Source organism: Channa argus, chromosome 19 (genome assembly GCF_033026475.1).
Source record: "Channa argus isolate prfri chromosome 19, Channa argus male v1.0, whole genome shotgun sequence".
Lineage (NCBI taxonomy): Eukaryota > Metazoa > Chordata > Actinopteri > Anabantiformes > Channidae > Channa > Channa argus.
In genome coordinates this window covers 21,330,052-21,355,935 of record NC_090215.1, presented here as the reverse complement: position 1 = coordinate 21,355,935, position 25,884 = coordinate 21,330,052, and the positions used below count along the sequence as shown (strand labels likewise).

At 38.5% G+C, this 25,884-nt stretch overlaps 1 protein-coding gene across 1 annotated transcript; it reads right to left on the bottom strand.

The window, feature by feature from the left end:
* Nucleotides 1–882: 882 nt before the first annotated feature.
* On the bottom strand, nucleotides 883–23,990 carry LOC137104408 (nuclear GTPase SLIP-GC-like). The gene is made up of 21 exons (XM_067485547.1): nucleotides 23,917–23,990; nucleotides 19,890–19,940; nucleotides 18,618–18,651; nucleotides 18,401–18,493; nucleotides 18,001–18,088; nucleotides 14,723–14,939; nucleotides 14,391–14,603; nucleotides 13,927–14,130; nucleotides 13,666–13,826; nucleotides 12,950–13,043; nucleotides 12,780–12,867; nucleotides 12,395–12,516; nucleotides 11,343–11,513; nucleotides 7,415–7,572; nucleotides 7,143–7,260; nucleotides 6,830–6,938; nucleotides 6,606–6,739; nucleotides 6,197–6,275; nucleotides 6,029–6,098; nucleotides 2,856–2,896; nucleotides 883–1,672 (listed from the first exon to the last, which is right to left on the bottom strand). Exons 2-21 carry the CDS (start codon nucleotides 19,923–19,925, stop codon nucleotides 1,356–1,358), a joined length of 2,547 nt encoding a protein of 848 aa, XP_067341648.1. The 5' UTR covers nucleotides 19,926–19,940; nucleotides 23,917–23,990; the 3' UTR covers nucleotides 883–1,355.
* Nucleotides 23,991–25,884: the final 1,894 nt, after the last annotated feature.

Sequence of the window (25,884 nt, the reverse complement as noted above, 5' to 3'; positions counted from 1 at the left end):
TACTTTTACTTTTGGTACTTGTAATACATTTAGCTCGTACAACTTCTGCATTATTGTAAAATCATAAATCAAAAATTATTTACTGAGTTTTCTCTCTTGCTGTAATGCTGCTTCAACTCAACTTCACGTCTGAAATCTTTTACTACATATTACTTCCTTTGTTCATCTATGACTTCACAGACCCTCCACATGAACTTCACTTTGACTGTCAGACTAGTTGTTAACCTCCTGGGAAGTTTGGGAGTAAACACATTACCATTTTGTTGCTGTGGAGTCTTCAGACCACCTCGTTCCGCTAAACTGTGTGATGTAAGCTTGGTTTCTTGGATCCAAGATATCAGCTACCACAAGTTTGTTTCCATTAGCACAGAAATGTTTTTCTAATTTAGTTTCATGAACAGAATGAAGCAATAAGGAAAATGTTCCAAAGTTTAAAGCAGGACGATGGAAATCACTACAACTACACATCACATCTTCACTGTTGTAGTATTTAGTTCTGGATTTACTGACTCAGCATTTACTGTGTGTGGTAAAACTGCATGTTGCACAAATGTTCAGCACATCACAGGATAACTCAGTTTAAACATCTGTAATGGAGTTTATTGGTCTAATTCAGGAAAACCTTCATTAAACTATATGTTTCTGTGGATTATTACTTCACTCAGTCGTTCATATTTCATTTCCGCTTTCTAGGCTGATGTTGAGAGGAGCTGATACTTTTGAAAGAGTCATAACCACGTCATAATGGACGTTTGAAATAGTAAAAAGGTGCAGTCTTTATTATTCAGTCTTTGTAAAACTGTGTTGGGTTTTATTCTTTCATTTCTGAATGGTAGATCTGTGTGTTTGTGTAGAAACAATAGAGCAGGACAGAGAAGCTGCTTCTGTTATTGTGAGTCTTTATTTAGAACAATATATCCAGTTAAACCTCATTATTTGAGGTGTTTGCAGTTTATCAAATAGACCAAATTAATAATGGAGCAGAAACAGTTACAGCACAGTTATTGTCCAATAATAAGTTTGAAGTGTAACAAAGGAAACAGAAGTTCAGAAGACAAACCAGTGAAAAACTGCTGATTATTTCATGTCAACCTGATTCAATCATCAGGAAGTTGATTCTATCTGTATATAGTGGCTGAAAGTTTGGTTCTGACTGGAGGTTCTACCAGCTGACTGCTTCTTAGAGAACTGAACCCTACTGGGTTTTTATTATTAGAGGAGATCAGAAAGGTGTTTTGGTTCTGAATGAGGGCTGCTGCTTTGTGGAAAGACCAAGACTGTACAAGCAAAACTTTTGATTTAAAGAAATAATGTGAGACTGTAAAACTGTCATTCATCCTCACAATCTATGGTTTTTACATTAGGTTCAGCTCTTTGGAAAGGAAAGGATCCACCTCACAGAGAGCAGAGATCAAAATTTCACTGGCTTTACTTCCTTTTCTTCGCACCATGTCAACCAGTTCTTGACCTTTGTTTGCTTTGGTCATTTCTCTGGCTGCCTGCATTTCACCATCATTGATAACACGATGCTGAAGTAGTTCATCCAGAAGCTTGTCAAGATTAGGTTCAGACACTCTGTCAATAAACTGTGTCCGAATTTTAAACAGTTTCTTTTCTCCTGGTACGTCTTTCTCTGGTGGGATGTTTCTCTCTGGGTTCTCTTCACTTGGAGCTAGAAGAAAACCAGAGAAAACCAGTTTAATGACTAAAACCCATAAACCACAGAGATTAAATTAAAGAAACTAAAACACTTGTACATTTCTGTAACCACTTAACTTCTGCTGAACTGTTCATTGTTTTTCTAAGTCCAACAATTTATTTTGTACAGCTTCAGAACACAAATAATTCCATCCAAGCAACAACTGTGAGAAATCTGAATCCTGGTTTGTAAAGGGCTCAATAAACATGTTTGTCAGGTTGTTATTTACTGAACGAGCTGAACATTTTGATCTTGTGTGTTTTTTTATTGGCATGTGTCAGTTTTGTTTGGAGGCTTTATCGTCACATGGTTTATTTTGAAGGTGGATGTTCCCTGCATGTTTTAACTTCCTGTTTACAATGACAACTGTAACTAATTTGGACTTTGAGCCAATAGCGTCGCTGGAAGAGTGGGGGTGGTGGTAGGTACAGTAAGACTGGTAGTACTGGGAAGAGCAGTTCTTTTTTCACTCAGTATGTACTAGTGTTGCATCTCTAAAATGTACTACCATTTGGGTTTTTTTGAGTTTTGTGGTTCTGGATGATAGAGACCTTTTCAAGCCACCATCCAGTGGAAATTAAAAAATACACCCCATCACCCTCATTAATAACAGGCTGCAAACAGCTATAACTCTAAAAAATAAATGTGGTAAATTAATGATTAACACAATCATTAATTTACCACTGACACTTCACTTTTATCGTAAATCAAACTTCTCTTGTTTTAGCTGAGACCTCATTTTATGATTGTATAAGGACCATTTTATGTTCTTATAAATCTACTGTAGTCATGACTTTATCAGTTTCCATCTGTCTTTGATCACACTAGCTGCTCCCTTTTTAATCGTATTAAACTTGACAACTTTGGTCTTAATCCAAACCTTGGACTTTTTTGTTTTGATCCCAATTTCTCTGCCCTCAGATGATGGTTTCACACATGAACAACACATGAATGTTTTTGAGCATTCATGTCTCTTGTTATTTTATCAATCTTAGTTTTATCCTCCTGAGTTTGCCTCCTCTTGGAGTGATTTTCAGACCATTAAAGACATCGTATGACCTTCTACAAACATTGTAATGAAATGAGCACATGTTGCGTTAAAGGTCAGATTATATGGATAATAGTTTAATTATTAGTACAAACTGTCAGTACTCACATGTTTGGTCCCCGGAAGCTTCAGTGTCCATGTCATCGACCCTGTAGAGACAAACACAAGCAGATTTTGTTCACTGTATTAATACAGGCAGTGATGACCCCAGTCTCTATGAGCTGAACAATGAAGCTCCCCTTCAGAGCCAGGAACAAGAGACACCAAGACACAGACAGTACAAGAAAACATAAGAGAAAAGTTTAGGATTTTATCACGTGTCCTCATAAATTCACCACGGTGACAGCAGAAGGTAGAAAAGTGGGTTTGTATCTGTTGGTTCTGGCTGCTGACTTTAACCAACCACATTATATTAATGAACTATTCTCTTTAACGCTGACTGAGCTGAACAAGCAGATAAAGGACAATGTCAGGACACAAACATAGATCTGTAGGCCTCTGTCATCAGTTTGTTTAATCTGAAACTGACAGTTGTCACAGACCAGAAAGAGTCTTATATTAAGTTAAAAGCGGTGCTTGAAATATTAAGGTGTCAGGAGTTTTTAATGGTGAACTCTTAATAAATGTTCTACACTTATATAGCGCTTTTCTACCTATTGGCACTTGACACTGCTTCTTATTCACCCATTCACAATCACAAACACACACACAACAGGTGGCCAACACTCACCGGGAGCAACTAATTTGGGGTTCAGTGTCTTGCTCAAGGACACTTATGAAGATGAACCAACCAACAACTGCTCTACCTTCCTCCACCACAGTTGATATAATTCATTATTAATCTTCTGACTAAAATATTGTGGATCATCGACTGTAAATATAGTTTATTTTAACTGTTCCTCATTCGGCCTAATTCACCAACTGTTCCTAGAAAACAAACCCACTCTTGGAGTTGTGTAAAAACTATTAGTTTTCTTCAGTTTGTTACACACACACACACACACACACACACACACACACACACACACACACACACACACACACACACACACACACACACACACACACACACACACACACACACACACACACACACACACACACACACACACACACACACACACACACACACACACACACACACACACACACACACACACACACACACACACACACACACACACACACACACACACACACACACACACACACACACACACACACACACACACACACACACACACACACACACACACACACACACACACACACACACACACACACACACACACACACACACACACACACACACACACACACACACACACACACACACACACACACACACACACACACACACACACACACACACACACACACACACACACACACACACACACACACACACACACACACACACACACACACACACACACACACACACACACACACACACACACACACACACACACACACACACACACACACACACACACACACACACACACAATTAAATCATAAAAAGTATTAAACCAGTGATTCCCAATCCTGGTCCTCAGGGACCCCCTGTCCTGGAGGTTATCCAACTCTCCCTACCAAACGAGTGCCCACTGCTGATTACCTGGTCTAGGTGTGTTCGGTCAATCAGGGTCTAGAAGATAACAATTAGCTTTGTTTTCCCCACCCAATCTTACATGGTGGGAAAATGGTGGGCAAGGTGAAGATCACCTTTTGCAGAAGTATCGACAGAACACGAAGAGGCTCTGGAGACCATACAACATCCTGTTATTTGAGTTGGAGACTCATTCAATCTTTCATGGTGTAGTAATAGTAAGGGCAGACTGCTGAAAAAGACCTGTGGTCTGTAATACAGAGGACATCAGGATCTCATAAAACAAGTTCTATGCTAATTTCTATCATGGTGTCAGAACAATATCTAACATTTGTCAGGGAGGACATGGCTCAAGATCAGATCTGAGATTTAAGAGAATTATGAAGAGGACATGAACCAGTGGACATTGGCCAGAACCATGGAAAATGATAACTCACAAAATTTAATTTCACTATTAGAGTTGAGGGATGCCATGCATTCTGGATCCAACACCACTTCACAGAGACATGGGTTTTCATATGATTTAAATAATTTAAACATTAAGTATTTAGATGATTTGATGTGAAAAGAAATTTCATGTGGGCAGAAGGTGGCTGCTCCAACAGAAACATGCCGCCATAATTCCAAGACTTAAACCAATCAAAGTGGAAAATCATGGAGAGGATGAAAACCAACAGGCCTGTTTATGAATTATTAAAATGATCAACAGTAGAATCAGCAGTTAGACTCCCAAAGGAGAAATCAGGTAGAACAGGGCAGACCGTAGTCCAAGCAAGAAAATACAGTCACTGTGCCATTCACACCTAATTGAAACATCATAAAAACAACCATTCACTCACTTTAAATCCTCCTGATAATCAGGGACAAAGCAGCATGATCCAAGCACAGGCTCATAATCTGGATGTTGTACTCTGGACCTCACAGGATAAACTCTGGGTAATCTCCAGAGAATCTCACTCTGACATTTGTGTTCTCATATACACCACATCTGGGTTAAGTCTAGAGATTTTCAGGATTCCAGTGCATGTGTAAAAGAGGCTTTAATATCACAAACCACCAACACCTGCACTTCCTCTCTGCATGTGACCTAGTATCAATAAAACTCAAAAATCCCATATCATGTCCATCCATTATTATCTTATCCTGTTCAGGGTCATGGGGGGCTGGAGCCTATCCCAGCTGTCTGTGGACACCCTGGACAGGTCTCCAGTCTTTCTCAGGGCCAACACAGAAAGAGAAACACAGACAGACAACCATTCACACTCACATTCAAACCTACTGGCAATGTAGAATCAGCCTAACAACATGCCTTTGGACTGTGGGAACCAGAGGAAACCTAGGAATTTGAACCAGTCTACCACCGTGACTCCTGTCTCAACACCTAATTAAAAAAAGCAAACTCATGGTAAATATTAAAACAACTCAGACAAAAGTGGTTAACAACAAATTCAGAGGCCTGATGCTAGCAAGAACTTTGTTGGTTTTCAGACCTCAGTGTTTTCTCCACTGATAAAACTCGAACCGTCCATCAGAGAGAAAAACTGAAATGTGTGATATTGAACAACGATACGAGTCTCTATCACATCAACCATTACCATCAACATGTGACTTTGTAATGTGAGGAAAAGTGCTCAGACTGAAACACAGGATCATGAGTTTGAATACTCACTCTGTTTGATCTGTGCCGTCCTTCAGGTGATGGTAGTATTTCTCCACCTGTTCAAGCTGTGCTGAAACATCTGGAAAAAAATACACAAACAAAAGTATATTTTATTAATTTTACAATTTTCAGTGATGTACATGCAGTAAATGCTTTTATTTTGATCTTGGTCTTTACCTGGCAGTGACTGATCATCTGTCTGTGACAGCTCAATTGATTCTTTAAGGGTTTTGTCCAGTTTCTTCAGGACATACTCCTAACAAAATCATCCAAATCTTCATCACTTAACATTTCCAAAGCCAAATACTGTTATTCACATAAACTGAGTCACACATTTTAAGCCTTTTTCAGAGAGATGCTCACACTGGGCTGATAGTGAATTAATATTCATCAGTTACAATAACTGGACCTTTGTGACAGAGCCTGCAGAGTTTTTAGTAAAAGCAGATTTCAAATGATTTATATTATACACAAACATACAGAGAAACATCATGTAAATGATAAAGGATCATGAATAAGAAGAAAGGTGGACAGCACATGTTTGACTTTATCATTATTCTATTTTATCTTATCAAATGTGACAAACCATCAGCTCTTTCAGTTGCTCCAACATTGTATATTTGGCCTGTTTGAACATGATGTTCTTAGAATCACAGACGTGTTTCTCCAGCGTCTTCCTCATGTTTTCTAATGTGCCCGGTCCTGTAAATCCTGCTGCTTCTACAATAGGAGAGAAAAGTGTGATTAATTATGATAAATGTAAATGTGTATTACTATAGTTCAGGTTGCATGTGTCCTGATCTTTTGGACCTTCGTAGCATTTTTGCATGGTGTCCTGGATTGTCTCCGTCAGACCGGTGTAGATTTTTTTTTTTTCCTCCCGGATGTATTTGCTGAGCTCTGTCTTAATTTTCTCTTCCTAATGTACAGATTGGAATTCAGAAATATTCTTAAGTACAAAGTAAAACAAATAATGGTCATTTATTTTCAGTAAGGTTGTTTGAATGCAGTCCTGTAGATTAACAGCTCTATATATGATACTGGGCTAAAACTGACGATGCTTTCAAACAAAACCAGGAGTAGTTTTCATGTCTTAGTTCAGACAGTGATAATAATAACTTACCTCTGTCTTGAGAAATGTCAGTTGCAGTTCTACACCTTTGTACTTTTCAGTCAGCCCCTCTGTGCCAAGTGAAAATGTATTGATGATTCCATTGAATGGTTCAAGTTTTCTTTCATTGCTGAAATGTTAACAAGAAAAAATGTTTCAGTTTGTGTTTATGTAATTATACTTATATATATTAAACTGCATGTTTTTAATACAAAATAAAACAAAGAATATAAGTGGAAAATGATCCAGTAAATGTTTCATGTGCTCATTAAGTCGTTACTTACGGGAAGGTCTTCTTGAATTCCTCTTCAATGCTGTCAGTCAGGGGTGAAGCCAACAGCACATTGATGTTGATCTGTTTCCCTTTTTTTGGTTTGTAAATGCCTCCATTCTTAGCTACACTCTTCAATATTTTGTGAAAACCCCGTCCTGTTTGCTGTCTCTGTGACGAAATATAATAATAACACGTTTAGTTTTACACCACTTATTAAAATTTTAAATTACAGTGACCACAAAATAAATCTTTACATGGGCAACAGAAAGGAAAATTAAACATTTTACTTCTATTTTATTGTAGTATTTTCCAAATCATTAATACTTTCTGTTCTACCTTTTGCCCTTAAAACCTGAAGTCAAATCTGCCAGTTTGACTAAATAGTTCATATGCACCTAAAAGTCCTTTTGGAGCTGATTGCAGCCCTTCAATGTTGGACTGCTGTAACTTCTGAACCTTATTGTTCATGTGGTTACATTACATTACATCCAGTGGATGCTGGATGGTGTATACTGATGCTCTCTGGAGCAGCTCTGGGAGATTTTATTAAAATCCCAAAGCTGTAATTCATAGATTTTGAATCACTTCACATTTCAGGATGATTCAGGTCTCTGTGTGGTTTTGCTTGGCCAAGCAAAGGTCAGAAATAGCCTGCCTTGACACCTGAGTTCTCACTATTTAAATACAGCCAAACCAAACTAACAGTGCTAAGGCACTAGATTTATCCTAGGAAAGAGTAAAACATAAGTTCACAAAAACAATTTGAGCAAAACATCCAGTGACAGAGATGATTGTGGTAACTCCTTTTGCATCAAGAAGGTTTGCCTCGTTTGCATCGAACAACCAATAAGCTAGTTAGCTGTAAACTTTCACCTTTCACCTAGTGTTTGCCCTATATTGATACAAGAAAGACGTCACGCTAACGACACCATCCACCATGTCTACATGACCGGCAAAAAAAGTTTTTTTTTTACATTCACGACCAGTCCGATTCATGTAATTGTCTCGCTGGTAGGTACAAAAGGATCCAAAAGCCATTCTTGGTAATGTTGTGGACAAATTTCATTGCTTGTCCTACAACCACTCAACTCCACTTTGTACTGGAACAATGAGCAATGCATTGATTTTGATTTGCTGAAGGTCATATGATTTCTCTTGCTGTTGCTGTTCTTAAACAGGCCATTTAATTGTCCCCTCCTCCCCAGCTCGGTGAGAGTGAGAGCGACATTGTGAATGAATGAAGAGAGGAACAGGGTTAGTGATGGTTGCACAGCGGTTACGTTCTGAAACACCAACAAACATGGTCACACCTCCACACAACCCTGCAGGAAGGACTTTGTATGAACTGGTCCTTGGTGGCCACTTTGCTCTGCATGTGTGTGCATGTGTACGGCCTGAAACTAGGTGCATGTAATGTTTCCAATGCAGACCAGTGACTTTGGGTCTGACAATATGATTTTGTGCTGTTAAATAGGGTCCACTCATAAGAGAAAAAAATTATATTGATGGAATCTTTAAGTCTTCATCTGATAAATCAGACTATGCTTGTTCCAGTTTGTTACCCTCGTAAGGTTAAAATGAAGTTTTAAATAAAAATGTGTTAAATTTATTTTAATTTTAAAAGCAATATTTACGGAAATAGCACAGTTAAACATTGTCTTTCATAACTGGCAGGATTGGCAGAAATATACTGCTGTATTTTCCATCAGCATAAACTGTTGAAAGAGAAACATCCCAGAGGGCTGTAATTGAAGCCCCCAGTGAGACATACAGGAGACATTATTTGCATGCATTGTTTTACTTGACCCTTACATGGAATTTACCATCCAAAGGTGCATGAGAAATAAATAAATAGGTTTTTTTGGTGTTTGGGCGCAAAACCACTATTATCCTCTTTCAGTATATGGTGAAGAGAGTTTTCATAGATAAGTTAAAACAACATGTGAATTATGAAAGTTTAGTATTTTCATAAGGAGCCAGAATCAAATAGTTCTGTCCCCTTTAATTTTCAACCTAATTTTAGTTATAGACAGTAGCTTCCTACCCAAGGACCTCAGATTTAATGAAGGTTTATAAGGGAACAGTTGTACAAATTTATTCTGGGGTCAGAGCATAAAGTGCTTTAAGTGTTACAAGAAGAATTTTAAATGTAACTGGTAGCCAATGACCAAAATGGCGATGTGAGCGCATTGTGAGTTGTTGCAATTTTGCAGTATTTTTCCTGCTTGTTTCAGGTCTGTTCATTTAGAACAGCTTTGCTTTTACACGTTGCAGGAACTCTTGGATATCGGTCTACGAAATCTCTCTCCCACAGCAAGAGACTTATGGTCTGCATTTCATGATCTTTACTGAAACATGGTTAAACGGCCGAGCACCAGATGATGCTGTTGAGCTCGCTTGACAGCAGATGACTTGGGGAAGACCAGAGGCGGAGGACCTGCATTTATGTTAACAAAGCTTTGTGTATAGATTCAATGTTGTCATTGTTGGGAGACACTGCTCACTGCCTATAGTTTCTCATTTTTAAGTGTAGGCCTTTTTATCTGCCGAGAGAATTCACTTCCACAATTATAACCATAGCTTATATCCCCCCTGGATGCTAATGCTAAGCTAGTATGAATGAACTTAATGCAGACATTAGTAAACAACAGACTGCATAACCAAAGGCTGCATTTATTGTTGCAAAGACATTGCTCCCCTAAGTTCACCAGCATATTTCCTGCCACACAAGCGAAACAAAACCTTAGACCATGTTTACACAAACATTACTGTTCCTCTACTCCCTCTTCACCCATGACTGCAGACCTGTGCATGGCTCCAACTCCATCATCAAGTTTGCAGTAGACACTACAGTGATCAGCCTTATCAGAGACAACAATGAGGGGTAAGGTACAACACCTTGCAGTGTGGTGTGGAGAAAATAACCTGCTCCTCAACTCTACCAAGACTTTAGATGGGAGAACAGAGGCACACATGCCCCCATCCAACATGTCGCCAGCTTCAAGTTCCTGGGAACTGGACCACTACCTCCAGCCTGGTGAAGAGTCATCAGCGACTCTTCCTATTCTTGAGGACACTGAAGAACAACCACCTGTCTTCAGCCATCTTGATGAACGTCTACCACTGTGCAATAAAGAGCATCCTCACCACCAGTATCACAGTCTGGTAAAGAAACCGCCCTGTCGCTGAGCGCAAGGCACTGCAGCATCACAGGGACCCAACTTTCAGCCATTGAGGACGTCCAGAGGAAACGCTGCCTGCAACGAGCTCGTATCATTCTCAAGGACTCCTCTCACCCTTCCAATAGAGTGTTTAACCTCCTGCCCTCTGGGAGGAGCTTCAGGAGCCTCCGGACTAAAAGACCAGACTCAGGAACAGCTTCTTTCCTACAGCTTTCACATTACTGAACTCTGCCCCCCGCTGACCTCTCACTCCCTACACGCTAATTTCCCCTCCTCATCTCTCCTGTTCATACAAACACTGAACTGTATCCATTTCACACACTGGTCCAAGTCCTCATTCAATCCCTTATTCATGTACTGAATATTACGCATTACTTTTATATATTGCACTGTCAGCTGTTTATTGTGTTATGCATTAATCTTAATGGTACAATTTACACATACTGACCTGTAAATAAGTGTTTATAGTTTCTGCTGAGACTTAATTTCTGATAACACACATTCATCTGTACATCATCTCCACTTTACCCCCATAGTACCTCATTCTGTATATTATTTTGTCCATAGTACTTCCACATGTACATTACATCCATAATAGTACCTATCTTGTACACTGCTTACTGCACTTTACTGATATTTACTGCACTAAACTGCATTTTGTTGCCTTGTACTTGTACGTGTGTAATGACTCTAATCTAATCTAAAACCTAACACCTTCAAAGACATTCATATTTTAATATTTGTTCAAATACTTACAGGATATAGAAAGCGATTCAAGAGTTTTTCACATGACGTTTCTGATTCTTCAACTCCCTCTGTAAGGCATTTTTCAAAAGCCTTATAAGTCTCTTCCATGGGTTTTCTGATTTCATCAAGTTCATTAAGCTTTTTTTCAAGGTCTGAGCGCAACTTTGTTTTTGTGTCAGTCTGCAAAAAAAAAAATGCATTCAGTATTTACAATAAACAACTGAAACTATAAAAGTAACTAAAACTTTGCAGTTGTAACAGAGGATGTAAAGTACATGCAACTACCAAAACTACAGATTTAACATAATGCATGAGGGGACATTTAATTTTTCATTTGTCTTTCCCATGATTTCACTGAATTTGAAGGAAAAAATGACGTAAAATTTATAAAATGCAGCTCTATAAATATAGTTTTCAAACTCCAAAAATACGATGAACGTTTTAACTTTGTCCTTTCAGAGTTTCTCCTCTATTTTCGCAGTGTTTTACTACATGGTTTTACAGTTTTTGGCTTCATGCTCTGCAGTTTTGCTACATAAAATATCTGACATTAGCTTGGTGATAGATGTTTTCACATGTATTTCTGTCATTCTTAGCACAAATGTGTGTTATCACCAGCCTAGTGGATTAACATTTACTCAAAAGCACTGTCTTTAAGTAGAGTTTTGAGGTATTTCTACTTTACTAGAGTACTTTCATTTTCTGTTTTTTTCATACATAGACTTTACTGCACTTCAGAGGAAAATATTGTACCTGTACTGCACTATGTTCATTTGATAACTATATTTTTATTTCAGAATTGAACTTCTAAAACTAAATACTAACATAATCATCACACTGTAGTTCCAAAGCTTTAAGAACTTTTTAGATTTGTATCATTCAAAACAATGAAGTTTTTTTTTTCAGATATTCAGATCTTAATTTCAAATGTTTGGATTTTTTTTTGGTTTAAAAACCATAATTTTCAGATTTAAATATTTTTCAAATATCAAATCCTAGTTTTCAATGCTGCCAATTTTTGTCTAATAATTGAAACACAATGCATTGATACATAATCTTACCACAGCACCACTTCTGGCCCCTTGAATCATAGAAAGAATCCCCAGAGCTCCAGAAACATAGTTTAATGTCTCTGAGTGATTGTCATTGAGGTTTCTCAGAAATTCCTGAAGTTTGGGTATTTCTGTAAAAGAAGAGAATTTTTTTTTGTCCTTTCAGTTTATCCTGACTTCAGAATCACCACAGTGGATCATTTTTGTCCACATGTTAATATGGCACAATTCTTACCTTCCCCAGTTTGGCTTGGGACCAGTGCTGCCACTTTGACATGTGGTCAGAAGGAGCAGGGCGCGAACCTCCGACCACATGGTCGGTAGGTGGCCACTCTACCAATTTAGAACCTACATTATTGAGACACTAATGTTGTATAATGGAGACTTCACCTACCTGTGTCCTCTGGCTCTAGAAGTTTTGTTTGGAGAAACTCTTGGGAACTCACTGTGAACACTTCTAAACATTCATCACCAAAATGTTTCTGAACAGAAGGGTTTGATGTTAAGGCAGAGTTTTACTTAAAAGTCTTTATGTAAGATTATCTGTCAGACTGTATAACTCACCTTAATCTTTTTGGTTTTGTTGAATTTGCTCTTCACAGCTTCTTTGGTTTCAATGTTTCTTTGAATTATTTCTTCACGGCCATTAGTTGATGAACTATAAAAAACATAATATTAAGTTACACATCATACAAATATTATTCTCTCACAATAAAAAACCCAAACTTCAGTCTGTTTTGTGTTACATTGTTGAATATGTGAATAATGAAGCTTTCACATAGAAGAAAGTTACAGTTAAAGTTGACTCAACCTTCTTCCTACAGAACAGATCCAAATTTAGGACCATCTTTTCTCAGTCATGTGGAAAAACTAGTCCATGTGTTTGTTACTTCTAGACTGGAGTATAATGACACTGCTACGTGTATATGGTGTTTTCCAACGATCCTTCCATGAGACTCGGACACCGCTCTTACCATATGAAAACCTCTGGACTAAAGTCAAAACTGTTTAAAGTGGAAAACCCCCAAACTTTAAAAAGTAGTCCAGAATTTATAACTATTATAATAACCTGCACAGATCATTCTTTAGCTGCCAAAGTAAAGAAGCTAATGGAGAAACTCACTGACTTATTTGATGACTGCAGTGGCTGTGGAAAACGCAATAAAAGCCCAAATTGTTGTGTTTACCGCAGATGAGTTGTTGGCCACCACAACACATCACAATCTAATTTGAATTTTATATTATACACATTTGACATCTGGATATTTGGCATCACTTACTCAGGAACGTCCGACTTGGTGCAGATAAAAAGAATCTGCTGACACTCTCCACCATTTCCCATAAGGCTGCTGGCACTTTCCAGAATGTCCCAGGTTTCTTTTTTTGATGGTGCTCGATTAATCTCAGTCACAATCCACACTGTAGAGCAACTTTTAACAACCTGGGAGCATATTGGAAAGTTACTTATGAAGAATTAACTTACGATTGTGCATAATTATACAATAACAACACAACAATACAAATGAATATGATTGAACGACCTCTGTCCACATTCTGTCTCTGCTCTTGTTATTGTCCCCACTTCCAGGAAGGTCCACAAGTGTGACATGATGCAGATCATAACTTGGAACTCTGAGAGTCACACACTTCACTAGTGGCCAGTACCACTTCTTTACTTCTCCACCTTTTTTGTCTGATGAGCCATTTCTTGTGTATTTGACAACTTTTTCAGACAGATCTTGAACCTGTGATAAACAAAAGTGAGACAGTACAGGAGGATTTAATTCAAACCTTTAAATGTCAGTAGCAGTGAGGTGAAATCTGCAGAAAACCAAAACACATGACTATTTTTTGCCATTATTCACAGCCTCACTGAGGTGTATTGATTTTTTATTTGCATATGTCACTGTTGTCAATGTTTGTGCTTTAAACCTGATGTGGGTCTGTGGTTACTCAACACCTTTTCTATGCTTTGTACATGTTGGAGGTTTTTAATTTTACTTACTGATCTACATGGTAAAATCTTCCTCCTTGAGTTGAGAAATTCTGGAATTTCTCTGAAATGTTTCCTGTCCATGAGGTTTTCAGCTGGTATGTTTTTCCATTCTTCTCCATAGAAAGCTGATAGCTTTTCAACAATGTCACAATAATATTCATCCTCTTCATCTTCCTGATCTGTTTTATTCTCAGAAACATACCTCAACTCCTCTTCCCACTCCTACAAATAAAAATCTGTTTAATTAAACAGCATGTTCAAGTGATTTGCTGATTTTCTGCTGCTACATCATAACTTTACAACAGCATTAGGTAAACATGAACATATTCAGCTTATTTTACCTCTTTTGGAATGAATTCAATCTCTGCCTCATTGTTTTGTTTGCACATGTTAAACTCCAGTTTAATCATCACTGCAGTACATGCACTGACACGTCCAGAGGGCAAAAGATCCTTCTTTCCAATGATGGCATTAATCAAAGAGCTCTTTCCAGCGCCGGTTTCACCAAAGACTCCGACCACTTCCCTTTTGTCTCTTTTCAGATCCTTGATTTTTTTCCTGTTGAGTATAAACATGGTCTAACTGATGGAATCAGCCACTGTTGATCAGAATGCAGTCTTCATGGTAAGGTGCTCATTTACATCAAGTAATACATCACTGCCTAAGCTGGGGTTAAAAATGACAACCACTCGTTTTTCAAAAAAAAAAAAAAAAAAAAAAAAAAAACGAGACCGTGTGGAGCGATGTGTCTGGCTGATGTGTTTTTTATGATTTTGGAAAGAACACATGATCGAGCTAATCCAGACTGACAAGCGACCAAACATGAGTAGAGAAGATTCAGTGTTGGTCTCTGAGGTTATTGAGAACAATATAGTTCATTTAGAAAATTACTGACAAAAATCCTTTTCAGTGCAGGACTTTTACTCTTAAGAGTAAGTGAAGGATATGAATACTTCCTTCACTGCTTGGAAGAAAATATCCTGCTATTTATTTAAGGTCATTGTAACTAATAATAATAATAACAATGAAAGTGCAATATTTTCTGAGATAGATACTGTAACAGTCTTATATTGTTGCCACCCTACATTCAATTCAATTCAACTTTATTTATATAGCGCCAATTTACAACAAAGTCATCTCAAGGCACTTTACATAATAAAGTCCAGAATACACAAGTATGTAGAGGCAACCCAACAAATCCCCCTTGAACAAGCCCTAGGCAACAGTGGAGAGGAAAAACTCCCTTTAACGGAAGAAATCTCCAGCAGAACCAGGCTCAGGGTGGGCAGCCATCTGCCTTGACCGTTTGGGGTGAGTAAAAAGTGGAGAGAGAAAAGAAAAGAAATGAGCATCAAAAAGCAACAACAAAACATTATACAGGTTGGTAACACACAAAATTAATAGCATGCAGTGGTGACAAACAAATGTATAGAGGAAAAGAGGAGAGGAGCTCATTGCACTCTAAACCTATAGCATCTTAAGTAGGAGCTAGTTCAGGTTGACTGAGCAGTTTTAATTATAAGCTTTATTAAAGAGGAAGATTTTATGCCTAGTCTTAAAAGTAGAGAGGGTGTCTGCCCCCTGAATCTGAAGTTTGAGCTTATTCCACAGAAGAGGAGCTTGAAAGCTAAAGGCTCTACCTCCCATTCTACTTTTGGAAATTCTGGGAACCACACGTAGGCCTGCATTCTGAGATCTAAGTGGTCTAATTGGCCGATACAGTACTATGAGATCTTTTAATATGATGGAGCTTGACCATTAAGAGCTTTGTATGTAAGAAGCAGGGTTTTGGATTCTTTTCTAGATTTTATGGGAAGCCAATAGAGAGTCAGCAACAGTCAGCACTCTTGCTGCAGCATTTTGGATTAACTGAAGGCTTTTTAGAGACTTATTAGGACATCCCAAAAGTAGGAAATTATAAATATATTATAAATGTATGCACTAGTTTTTCAGCATCACTTTGAGACAGGATGCTCCTAATTTTAGCAATGTTCCGTAGGTGGAAGAAGGCTGTTCTAGAGATTTGTTTTATAAGTGAAGGAAACACCAAATCCTGGTCAGGAATAAATCCAAGTTTCCTCAAAACAGCACTGGAGGCCAAAGTTATGTCATTTAAAGTAACTATATTGTTAGACAGCATATTTTGCATCTTTTTAGGCCCAAATAGAATAATTTCAGTTTTATGTGAATTTAGAAGTAGGAAATTGTAGGACATACAGGCCTTTACGTCTTTTAGACATGCTTCAAGTTTGACTAATTTATTAGTATCTTCGGGTTTCACAGATAAATAGAGCTGGGTATCATCTGCATAGCAGTAGAAGTTTATGGAATGTTTCCTAATAATGTAACACAGAGCCTTGTGGAACTCCATAGCTAACCTTTGTGTGCATGGAGGATTCATCATTAACATGAACAAATTGAAATCTACCAGATAGATAAGATTTAAACCAACCTAGTGCAGTTCCTTTAATCCCAATTTCTTTTTCCAGTCTCTGTAATAAAATGTTGTGATCAATGGTATCAAATGCAGCACTAAGATCTAACAGAACAAGTATAGAGATGAGACCATTATCTGAGGCCATGAGAAGATCGTTGGTGACTTTTATCAGTGGTGTTTCTGTACTATGATGAAAATCCTGACTGAAAGTATTCATACAAATTATTCCTGTAATGGTGGTCACATAATTGTTTTGCGACTACTTTTTGTTTTTTGACTACTAATTGGCTAATCACCTGGATCAAGACAGGGTTTTTTAAGTAACAGTTTGATTGCAGCAACATTATAGGACTTTGGTACATAGCCAGTTTCTAAAGATAGGTTGATCAAATCTAATATGAACGTGTCTATTTAAGGTAGAACATCTTTGAGCAATTTGGGTAAAAAGCAGTCTAACAGGGATTGGGGCCTTATCGAAGATTCTAGCACTGCTGTATGTGAAGAAATATCTTTAATATTTGGGGGGGGGGGGATCTGGTGAATTCTTTCTCTAATAGCTACAATTCTATTCCTAAAGAAAGTCATGAAGTCATTGCTGCTCAGAGTTAAGGGAAAACTATGCTCAACAGAACTATGGCTCTTAGTCAGCCTGGCTACAGTGCGGAACAGAAACTGCGGCTTGTTCTTGTTTTCTTCTATTAATGATGAATAATATGCTGTTCTGGCATCACAGAGCTTTTTTGTACATTTTTAAACTATTTTTCCAGGCTAAATGAGATGGATTTACCAACTCTGACACATATGCTGGTGGCAGGATCTTTAATATCTTGTAGGTCAAGAAAAACAAAAACACATTAAAATTAGATCTAAAGTGTATAGGAAGCCAGTGGAGTGATGCAAGTATTAATGTAATGTGATCAGACATCTTGTTTCTGGTAAGAACCCTGCATCTGGAGGCTTCTCATGCCTGAATATGGTAAAACTGATAGCAGAACATTGCAGTAATACCACGAATCAATATGTCAGGGAAAGACAGAAAATATCTAATTGTGGATATATTCTGTAAGTGAAAAGGCAGTTTTAGTGATATCCTCAATATAATGGTCAAAAGAGAGAATGCAGTTAAAAACAAAACACGTTAGTGTTAGTTTAAGATGCTTTCAGTAAATAGGTGATACTTACTTCAGAAAAACATGGAAACCGTCTTCCTTGTTCAAACTGTCTTTGAGTTGTTCCATGATTTTTTTCACTTCATTCAGTACGATTTGTTCTGTCAGAATAAAAGTTCAGAGCTCAGTCAACCAGTATTTGTCTTGTAGCACTTTCCTGCACTGGTGTGTGATGAGACTATTTAAATGCTAAGAGACAAGATGGACTTATGAGTCATGTGAAAGGTGGACGACAAGAACTGGCACTGAATTTAACAAACATGATGGACAATGTGTGATTCCCTGTGGTTCCAAATACCTTTAACTGTTCTGTGATAATAAGGTCTCAGGAGAATTGAAGGTACTGTGAGGTGTTACTGCATTAAGGTTTGACCCTAACACATGTTGCCTTTTTGAGGAAGGTATTACAGTACCTGAATTTGTTCCCTGTGTGGTGTCACGCCATGGTTTCTTCACTGGTGAGTGAGCTTCACTTGATTCCCCCTGAGGATGTGACCTTTTCCTTCCTAAACAGATATGATTCAAACACAAAACAGAACCCAGCATTACCAAGATTAAAACTCTGTCTCAATACTTCTTGTTTCTTTAAAAGCAGATGTCACTACATGAATTATTCTGTGGACTTCTCACCCTTATCATGTGTGCTGCTGGTGGAAGGCTGAACCTGAAGATGAACATGAAGAACAAATTAAAACAAATGACTGATCAGGAAACGATATTCTAACATTTCTGTCAAAGTTGGTTTACTTTCCATCCCCTTACACTGATACGACACGTAGGCCTTTTTTAATCATTGATCAAAAAAAACAATTCAAAGTTTCTTTCTTGTGAACAAACAAGTGATTTCTTGTGTGTAATATTAAAAAAGTATTTCTTCAATAAGTAGTTTGTAAATCTGATTTATTTGTAATTAGAACTTCTTAAAAACAAAACATTTGTGAGATATGAACTACTTTTACTGTGTTCTTTAAGTCATTTTTCCTAAAGTGCCTCTCACTGGAAAAAACTTATTTCCCACGATGGTGGAACGAGCTACCAAACTCTGCACGCTCAGCAGACTCTCTCCCAATATTCAAAAAACTGCTGAAAACAGAACTCTTCCACATCTTCCTATGCACTTAAATCCCTTTAAAAAAAAAAAAAACGTTCTTTCTGCTCTTTCTCGCACTTGCATCTTGTAAACTGTGAACACTTTTCTGATAGGACTTTGCTTTGATGTTTTAGACTTAGATTTTTGCTGCCTTGTACCTCATTTGTAAGTCACTTTGGATAAAAGCATCTGCTAAATGACTAAATGTAAATGTACATTTCTACAAGTTTGATGTGGATTAAAAAGTTTCTTTTATAACTAGTTTATGAACACATTTTGCAATTACTACTTCTTAGACTACTAGCTCTGACCCATGTGACCGTGTGTTGGATCTGATTAAATACAATTTATTAGATAAGTAGTTCATCAAGTCAAGATTTTGATAAGTACTAACACATTTTAGCAGGTAATTCTTTCAGAGGATCAGAGGAGTATTGGCAGCCTCCCTCAAGGTTTTGAGGACGACCTGCTCTACACAGATTTACACATATTCCTTCATTTCTTACTGATGGATTTAACTGAGAGATATTACTGATTAGGACATGTTTTGTCTCCATCCTCTGACTTCTGCTTTTCAATAATATTTTCACAGAGTTGGTTGGAGTGTTCTTCTGTCTGCGTGGTGTAGATTTTGTCCAGGATAGTGATGCAGCAGAATCATAAAAGAGTCTTTTGTTAATTGTTGGTTTAAAAAAAATTAACAAGGATTTAATGTTATAATAAGAGTTTTGTTGTAGATGTTGATGTGACCTATACACACTGAAACATCTAAACATGTGTTCTGCACCATAAGAAGCATAGTAACACTTTACCTCTTTGAGGCCACATTCACCTACAGAATAATCCATGTCCAAAACCAGCAACTGCAAGGAAAAACACACTATGACATTGTGCTGATGAGTAATTACTGCCTGACATTTAGGAGACACAATTCTGTTCTACTGAACACGTGAAAACAAAATCCACTTGAACGTGCACATACATTAACACCACACACTAACACATGCAGTTTGAATGTGAGGAGGCAAACTTAACCCTAAATCTCACATAGTAACAAACACATTCAGCTGCTACAAACATTCTTTCATCAGCAGAAAAAAAGTAAAACACTGTATCAAACGTTATAGCAAAATAGTGAAGATGAAATTAATGAAAGCTTCTGATAAATTCATTAAAATGTTCCTTATATAATATGTTGATGAAAATTCTTTCTAGTATGGTAAATGGTAAATAGTCACTTATATAGCACTTTTATCCAAAGCACTTTACAATGTTGATTATTCACACACACACACACACACTCAGATGGCAGTTGCTGCCATGCAAGGTGCTCACCTGACCCACGGGAGCAACTTGGGGGTTCAGTGTCTTGCCCAAGGACACTTCGACAAGTAGCCGGGAGCAGGGATCGAACCACTTACCCTGTGGTCCATGGACTGCCTTTACCAACTGAGCTACACCCACCTAGTTTGACTCATTTTGCCATTTCAGAATAACGAATCCAAACTATTCCACTGTGTGTTATTGTTTGGCTCAGCAATTTAAAACTGTCACTAACCAGATCAGCAGATTTCTCCAAACCATCTTAATGTTGAATTTAGAGTCACACTAGTATATTTAGTTGTGAATAATTAGCGCTGAATTTAGTGAACTGTTCCTCCCGTGGAGCACTTGGTCTACTCTCAGCAGCAGTCTCCTCTGTGCTTAAAGGGGTGTTCGCTAATTCAGATGTGGAGATACACAAACTATGAGAGAAACAAATGAGTTTGGTACAATAGAGATGTGAGCCTGTAATTAAATGTAAATTCAGCTACAACATTTTAACAAGCATGACGGTGACTTTCACAGCCAGACTGTTTAAATCTAAATCAGATTTTATTGTCCGAGTACAAAGAATTCATTGTGGTCCAGTCAAATGAATGTGGTGCAGTACAGAAGCACTGATTTAATTATTTTGGATATTAAATAACATTTAAATCTAAAACACTATACAGTCCAGAAGAACAGATTAGTGGTTTCTCTAAACTTTAGGTCGCATTAAGCAGTAGATGTAGGGAGAGAGACAGGTTGGTGCATTCAAAGGCTTTTGAAGCAGTTTAGATTGTTTAATGGAAACTAGATCTGAAAACTGTACAAACTTGAATAACCGCCTGCTTAAACAATACACTTGTATTGGTGTGACCATAGAGGAGGAACCAGGAATTGATTGGATTCAACAACTGAGCCACGGTCAAACCATCTGGATTGTGTGAAGTGTAAAGATGAATTGATGCTAATGTGCATCACTGTGTTTTTATAGATTCTGAATGTTTCATGATACATCATGGCATTTTGTTTTTTATCCATGTTTGTGGCCTTGCATCGTATCAGCAGTACATGAAAAGAAAAGAAATAAAGTATTTGGACATATATTTGCTCTTTGTCACTTTGTCCCTTTCTTCACTGTGTATTGTGTAATTGTTCCCATGAGTTCCAGTCATGTTTTCCTCAGTGATAATCAGCTTGGCTCTTGTTTAGTGCAGTTTTATTCCTCTCTGTCTGCACCAGCAGCAGGTTAATGTGCAAACACCTGTGTCAGGCTCAGAGAGAGCAGCTCCGTTTCCTTCAAAGCGTTGGCAGCTCTCACATTCACGGTTGGAACATTGTGGTTTTGTGACATTAGTTTCACTCTGACTGTAAAAGAGCAGCAGGAGAGAAGTGATGTGCACACTGCAGCAGCTGGCCTCCAGTACTATTATGAGGAACCTAGTTATTTTTGATCAGGATCTGTCCTTTAACTCACATATAAAACAAATCTCTAGAACAGCCTTCTTCCACCTACGGAACTTTGCCAAAATTAGGAGCATCCTGTCTCAAAGTGATGCCGAAAAACTAGTCCATGCATTTGTTACCTCTAGGTTGGACTACTGTAATTCCCTACTTTCAGGATGCCCCAGTAACTAAAGAGCCTGCAATTAATCCAAAATGCTGCAGTAAGAGTGCTGACTGGAACTAGCAAGAGAGATCATATTTCACCTTCACTAGCTTCTCTCCATTGGCTTCCCATTAAATGTAGAATAGAATTTAAAATCCTGCTTCTTACATATAAAGCTCTGAATGTTCAGGCTCCATCATATTTAGAAGACCTCATAGCACCATATCATCCCAGTAGACCACTTCGCTCTCAGAATGCAGGCCTACTTGTGGTTCCCAGAATTTCCAAAAGTAGAATGGGAGGTAGAGCCTTTAGCTATCAAGCTCCTCTCCTGTGGAACCAGCTCCCAGTTCAGATTCGGGAAGCAGACACCCTCTCTACTTTTAAGTCTAGGCTTAAAACCTTCCTTTTTAATAAAGCATATAGTTAGTTATAGTTATGCTGCTATAGGTTTACACTGCTGGGGGACCCAAACCCCAATGCCTGAGCTCCTTTCCTCCTCTTGACCCTCTCTCCTCACCCCACAATTGTCACCACTGTATGACACTAACTCTGTTTTCTCCTGTAGTTGTCTGTGTCCTTCTGTCTCCCTCTCTGTGTCCCCGGCTTTGAAGCTGTGTGTCTTCCAGTGTACAGCTACTTGTCCTACCAACCTGCCCGATGTTTTGTTGTTGTTCCTTTCTTTTCTCTCTTCACTTTACACTCACCCCAACCGGTCAAGCCAGATGGCTGCCCACCCTGAGCCTGGTTCGGCTGGAGGTTTCTTCCACGGTTGTCTAGTTCTGCTCAAAGGGGAATTGTTTCTTTATTCTGTTCTGTTGTTGTGAATTGGTGCTATATAAAAAAAAGGCTTTTATTTGCAGTTTTCAAAGGGCAAATATTTAGATCGTGTTGTTACTAATGAATCTCCCCCAGCCACAGTTTTCTGGGGACATCACTGCAGGACAGAAGTGCAGAAACTCAGTCAAGGTGCAAGTTGCTGCCTAAATAAATTGGACCTGATGTTGCTGAAAACATAAATGTACGAGTCTCATTCAACAAACTATGGCCAAATATGGCAAAAACCAGCTTCAAAAACTTCTAGCAGCGAATCAAATCTAGCAAAAAACTTCCCACAGTTGTATCGTCCCCCAACACACAGGATGTATCAGTTACAGAAAAACTCACATCCTGTTGATCGGATCCACATGAAATAACACCTCCAGCCTATTAAACGTGTCCTCCATGTCTTATTTTGATTGTTCTTTCATATGAGACAGATGCTGGTAAAATGCTGCTCCACAGACGACGTGTGTTTATGCTCCAACCTTGATATTACTGCACTTTTTTACGTTATTAGAGTCACTTTGCTGCTGCAGACTGATTGGATATGTGCAGAAGAGGATTAGGGCCACCACAAAAATCATCAGCGTTCTGTGTTCCCACATAATTCACACACAAACACGACAAATTAATAATGTTTTTATAGTGACCCTGATCCTCTTCCACAGATATCAAACTACATTCATCAGATTATTCAGCAGTTTCTTAAAAACCTGATAAGTACTAAAGCTTCTGAATCAAATATCTGTCATCAGCTCCTGAAAAACTGAAGAATGTTTACACCAGCTTAAAAATATAGTGAATTAAATATGATTTAAAGTTTTCAGAAATAAATCTACATTGTTTTAATGACTGTCATCGACTTTGTAGAATAAATTTGTCTAAACTGAAATGACAAAGATCATAGTGACAACAAATGAACATTTCCAACATCTGTCAGTGGAGATTAGTAACCACACACAAGTTTTTCATCTGCTTCTTTTCTTCGAATTTCTTCATATAAACAGCTGTGAACAGTGTGTCGTGTCCTCTACTGTCCACAGGGACAAACTGACTCAGAGACTTTGACAGCAAAATAATAAGAATGTTGGATTAACACTCACCCTGTCTCCAACCTCAATGTTCCTCCCTCTGCTCTGTCGATTCAAAGTGGAGTCTGAACTCACTGTCTGAACACCTTCAGTGGTTTTGATGCAGGAAGTCACGAGTCTTTACGCTGCAGGTTTGCAGAATTTCCTAAACCAGAAGTGCTTCCTGTCACTAGTTGCAGTGATGAGACTGAAAAAAATGAAATGAAAAACTCCTTGATATACTGGACCACTACAATTTGCCTATAGAGCGAATAGGGCTACAGAAGATGCCATTGCTCTATCAGCACACAGCTCTCTGGACAAAGGAAATACATACGTGAGAAGCTCCATCTGGATATGTGACCACAGGTGGTGATAATTGCCAGCCACATCTGCTACACATTGATCCTCAACACCGGAAACCCGAAGGGCTGTGTCCTCAGCACCCACCTGTACTCCTTGTTCACCCATGACTGTACCGCCAGGCACAGGTCAAACTCCATCCTTAAGTTTGCTGACAACGCAGCCATCTTGGGCCTTATTACCGATAATGACGAGAGCCGCTACAGATGAGGTGAAAACTGTGGATGGTGTCAGGACAACAACAACTCTTAACATCAGCAAAACTAAAGACACAGTGGACTTCTGGAGACTTGTGAAGACTGACACACCAGCACATGACAGTGTGGTATGGAAACTGCTGCAGTCACATTTACCAGAGTCTGTCTGCAGAAGGCAGCAGCATTATTAAGGACCACAGCCTCCCAGCACACATTATTCTGACTGAACCTTCTACAAGACTGAAAGACAGTTTGTACCATCAGGCTGTGAAGCTCCTTAACTCCACATAAAGCTGTAATCTGTGCAATATGCTACTCATTACCCGTGCAATATAAATAGGTCTCAATTTTATTCAAGAACCACATAAACTGTATATCCATTACTACTTCTACTCAGGTACATAACTCTTCACACACTTACATACAATTTGATATGCTCTTACACTCTGGACCTTGCACATGTATAGTCACATTTCTATGTGCTTTCTCTTGGGGTTTGAAGTTACTGTTTACCTTCTGGTCTCAGTGTAATAGGCTCTCTTTAGGGTTGGACCCAATAAAGGTGCTTGCCACAACTTCAGTTTCCAAATAAGTTTATTATAGAACGTTATTGTTGGCAAAGCTATTGTTGCTATTGCAAAGCTATTGTTGATGTAGTAAGCGGCCCGACTCGCTAGATGGCGCTGATCTCCAGACTATGAGGTAGGACACAGATGAGTACTAGGCACCGGCTTCTGGGATATAGAGTCTAATACGACTTATTAGGGTGCGTGAGGAGACGAGCTGAGTCTGGAGGGGAGGTAGGAGTCTTACGGGGAAAAGTGGAACGTAGCCGTGGTCGACCTCCGATCCCTGGCATGAGAAGAAGAAATTCCTCTTAGTGACACAATATTCCAGAACACACACGGCGTGAATCAGAACACGGTCATGGCATGAAGAACATTCTCTTGGCGATGTCATGGTTACAAGGGTCCGTGATGAAACTTGATTCCTTACGGGCATTTAGCACTAATCATAATCCCTAGAGTTATTTACATAGTCGGCAACAGAGAGAGTCAATAGGAAGCTTTTACTCACTAAACCAGAGCGGCAGGAAGAGTCAGGCCAACAAACCGTGGATAGAAACGATGACAAATTAGATGATCTGGCAGCTTGAGGGAACTGAGGAGGTAAATAAGCGAAGTGATAAAACCAGGTTAAACTGATTAACGGTGATTAGTAAAGCTGAAACATTATGACGGGACCAGGAAACCAGGAAGTGGCTGCAAAATAAAAGTCCCGAGGCAGGAAGTGAAATCGGGGATCCTGACACAGTGTCTCCAGGACATTCTGACTGTCCCACTCAGTGGCGATCCTAGGCCCTAGGAGGCCTCAGGATCTCAGAAATGTACAGGAAAGATTGTAAAGTGATATAGCATATTATACATAAGATAGTATGTTA

What these genes read in the sequence shown, in the direction of transcription:
- LOC137104408 (XM_067485547.1), bottom strand. Translation starts at nt 19,925, where the DNA reads ATGGATTATTCTGTAGGTGAATGTGGCCTCAAAGAG. An exon ending in GGGCCAGAAGTGGTGCTGTG is followed by an intron (nt 11,514 to 12,394) that starts GTAAGATTATGT and finishes TTTTTTTTGCAG; the next exon opens with ACTGACACAAAAACAAAGTT. An exon ending in GACGGCACAGATCAAACAGA is followed by an intron (nt 2,897 to 6,028) that starts GTGAGTATTCAA and finishes TTGTCTCTACAG; the next exon opens with GGTCGATGACATGGACACTG.